This window comes from Buceros rhinoceros, unplaced genomic scaffold, assembly GCF_000710305.1.
Source record: "Buceros rhinoceros silvestris isolate BGI_N320 unplaced genomic scaffold, ASM71030v1 scaffold4133, whole genome shotgun sequence".
In the NCBI taxonomy this organism is placed as follows: Eukaryota; Metazoa; Chordata; class Aves; order Bucerotiformes; family Bucerotidae; genus Buceros; species Buceros rhinoceros.
Window position 1 is genome coordinate 2,475 of NW_010405224.1, and position 3,817 is coordinate 6,291.

The 3,817-nt window shown below is 42.5% G+C and overlaps 1 protein-coding gene across 1 annotated transcript in view; it reads left to right on the top strand.

The window, feature by feature from the left end:
- Positions 1-30: 30 nt before the first annotated feature.
- Positions 31-3,817, top strand: part of LOC104491246 (cytosolic phospholipase A2 epsilon-like) — a gene marked incomplete at its 5' end in the record, with an annotated part of 20,821 nt that continues 17,034 nt past the window's right edge. The window contains 4 exons of the mRNA XM_010133632.1: positions 31-167; positions 633-764; positions 1,898-1,938; positions 2,969-3,011. Of these exons, the coding sequence (XP_010131934.1) occupies positions 31-167; positions 633-764; positions 1,898-1,938; positions 2,969-3,011 (353 nt within the window). The remainder of the gene's footprint in view (positions 168-632; positions 765-1,897; positions 1,939-2,968; positions 3,012-3,817) is intronic.

Sequence of the window (3,817 nt, forward strand, 5' to 3'; positions counted from 1 at the left end):
AACAGTCGTTTGCCCGCTTTCCCTGCCCAGTTAGTCAGGCTGATTGCTATGTGGTGTTGTGGCTGCCAACTGCAACATGTGAAAAGTTCCGCACTAAAACTGTGAGAAACTCCAACAATCCAGTGTGGAATGAAACCTTCTACTTCAGGATCCAGAGTCAGGTCAAGGTAAGGAGCTTGGAGCAGCCTGAAGATTTTGTGTATGCCGGGTCCTGTGTATCTCCTGAACTGTGCCCAGGAATGGTTTAATAGATGGCACGTGACAAGGAACTGTTCAAGTTGTTTAATGGCAGAGATAACTGAGTTCCTCTTCAATAGTGATGTTTAAGAGGCCCAGAAACTGAGCTTGGAATTGAAGTTTTAGGGTAAACTAGAGACTCATATGAATCAGTGCAAGATGGATCTGGAATGTGGGAATTAACTAAGCTGTCATGCAGGTATAGCCTATGTATTACTCATTTTACATTAATCAAACTGAGCTAGGAAGAATGAGTATTTAATTTAGAGTATGTTTTTCTATACCTAATTTCTCCACTTTTCTTCTCAGGCACATCCTCAACTTTTCTTCCTCCCTACAGCTAATGATGTCCAGACTGTAGAAACTATAAAAATCCCTTCTCCCACTTTTTCCAGAATGTGCTGGAGCTGACAGTGTATGATGAGGATTTTGCTACTCCAGATGACCATCTCCTCTGCGTGCTCTTTGATACTGCTAAACTTCCAATTGAAAGAACAGTGCTGCTGTGTTTTAAGCCCAGCCCACAGGTGAGAGGAGGAAAAAAAAAAAAAAAAGGCAGCTAAGAAACCAGTGGATACTTAGAGAACACTTTCAAAATCTTGGGCTGAGCTTTCTGAATCTACCGTGGATGACTTATCCTATAATGGGTACATGAATTGCCATTCAAAATAGAAAACATTCTGAAAAGTCTGGATTTGAGAGCCTGAGCCCCTCCTCCCAGTATTTTTATGAACTATTGAAGAGCGTATGACCGAAACAGTGCAGTGTGAAGGGAAGGGATCTGCCTGTGAGCTGTCTCTAAGCAACACCAAGGCTGCACAGCTGTTGCAGGGTGAATAATCTGTACATTTTTTCCCCCATGTAATTCATAGCCACTATCCTCTGCCCCTTTCATTGTATCTACTTTCACCCAATGGCAAAGCCAAAGTTGCCCCTGTGTGTATCCCAGCACTGTCCTCTGCAACAATACCTGAGGTAGGGATTAGCCTGCTGACTCATCTGTCAGAAACCGAAGTGTGGTTTTGGAGCTCTGAATGATTGATTTACTTTTTTTCTCAATTTCCCATCTATAAATTGAGAAATAAAGTCTTGATTCCCTCTGAGATCTGTGGATGAGATCAGTGAAATACATTGCACGCAACTTCTTGCTAGCACAGACAGATTGCTTCTAGTACCCACACTAGGTCACTCACAACTAGCTCAGACATATCAACACTGCCTTACAGGGGGTTGCATAACTGTAACTCTGAATCACTCAATAATACCAGTCTGTGTTCATTACGTTAAAGTGATGGGTGGTAAGTATCTTTAACTTCCAGGCTAATAGCAAGGACAGTAAGTCATGGCAGGACAGTGCCAGGAATAGTTAGGAGAAAAGGTAGAACTCAGAAGACAAAGCGAGTTGCAAATTGTCTTTCTGCAGCACCTTCACAGTAAGAGATAGAAATACAGGTTGTTTTGATGGTACCTTGAAGAAGGAAGGAGTTGAGGAAGGAATCATTAAACTATCTAGTTTGAAATGTTGTTTCAGACCTTCCACTCTGAAATATTTACCCCAAGCTGTGCATTGCAACCAATCACTTTAATGTTGCGTACCAGGGACCTGGGTTTAGAAAGCATTATGTAACTACTTTATTTAATTTCTTGTTCTTACCTTCAGGCCCAGGAGGAGCTGGAGGTTGAATTCAAATTGGAGGTCGCGTAAGTGATATACAGATTATTTTTAAAATGCAAAAATCATTAACTACTAAAATAAATCCTACACTGCAGGATTTCTGTAAAAAGTGCCAGACTTCTGTATCATTACTTTAGACACCCAGCTGATTCCTTCAGTCAGCTTGTTTTGCAGTTGAGCTGCTTTAAAAGATGTACCTCCCCGTCTCTTCTACCCACAATATCATAGTCGTCTACCTGGGGACGTTTCAGAAGCCTTTCTGAGTGTGTTATGCATTGGACAGACTCCTAACATTGAACCATCCTGGTTAGGCTTCCAATGTATCTCTGAATTCTTCAATTTTCCCTGCAGCACAGTTTTGGTTGTAGTAATTCTGTTTTCTTTCCGCCCAGTACAATGACAGTGTGTTGGAAGCTTTAGTGCAGGGCTTTTCCTCCGGCATGGTCAGCCTCCCATCCTTGTGAATCAGTATTTTTATCCCTGTGTGCCACAAGCAAAGCAGAAATAATGTGACCAGCCTAAGGTCACCCCTTGTACTAGTGGGGAGCCAAGACCAGAATTCAAGTCACTCTACATCATCTGCTGACTTTGTCAGAATAATCTGGAAATCTTTTTTTTTTCTTTTTTCCGTCTTGTAACTAGTACACAATGCCCTGTGCCCCTTTGATTGTATTTGTATACCAGCAAATACATAGAAATGGGCTTCCCATCAGGGATATGCTGATATATTAGCATGTTTCTGATGAAATACATGTACCTGATGTGATTTAGTGAGGTGAAGAATTTGACTGCCTAACCACAGATTTCATTTGAGATGACGATGAGATTACGTTGCAAAAAAGTAGTCATGATACACATCACTCAGCTTTGGTACAGAGGCAAGAGCCCTCAGAGCAGTGCTCAGCCCAAGCAAGCATGGAAAGGAGCTTGTTACACACCTGCTGGAGTCCCTCTGTCCATCATTCTTCTCAAAGAGTAGAAAGGGCACACCCTGGGCAAGGATGAGTGGGCATTTGTTTGATCTAAAAAATCCATATTTTTCATTTTGTTTCCCAGTTCTGGTCCTAATGAAGCTATTGCTACCAATGGAGTCCTAGTGGTATGTGTCTTTTTCTGAAGAAATTTTCTATAATTCTTTTCCTTTTTCTTAGTGTCTACTGGGCAAAAGCCCAGAAATGCCAAGGAATTAGGCGCTTCAGGTAATTAGACACGATCAAAAGCTGTGTGATTCATAGGTCCCCGTAACGAGGTTGGGATGCAATGGTCTTTCTCACAGACGGTCTGAGGGAACTGGCGTTGTTTAGTCTGGAGAAAAGAAGACTCGGGGAGACCTCATCACTCTCTACAACTACCTAAAGGAGGTTGGAGTAAGGGTGGGGTCATTCTCTCCTGCCATGTAGCGTCCATGTTTGAAAGAATCGAAAGGCAGCAAAAGTGACAACGTGCTCTCAGAGGGGGTTTCCTCTGAGAGGTAAACAAGAGAAACTAAAGTGTTCAAGCTGGGAAATGAACAGAGGGCTTAACACGCCACTTATGGCTGTGGGCAAAGAAAAGCAGGCTTGAATAGTGGGGAAACAAAATTGAATTTAATCCAAAACAATGAAAACCACAAATCATCACTTAAATTCGGGTAGGAGAAAAAGGAAGAGAGAACACTGATCTTCAATACATAAATACATATATATACACCTACCTTCCCTCCACTCCACCTACCCCTTACTTACTATGAGCCCTCACATGCGATCCATGACCAAGGTGGGGGGGAAAGGGATAAAACAGGAATGGAAAAGGTGCTGTCCTTTTAACCTCATGCATTGAGTTCCAGGTTGATTTTCTGGGACAAACTTCCTTTCACATAAGTAGTCTCTCTTGCTCCCAATTCATGGGGGGGGGGGTGGGGGGGGG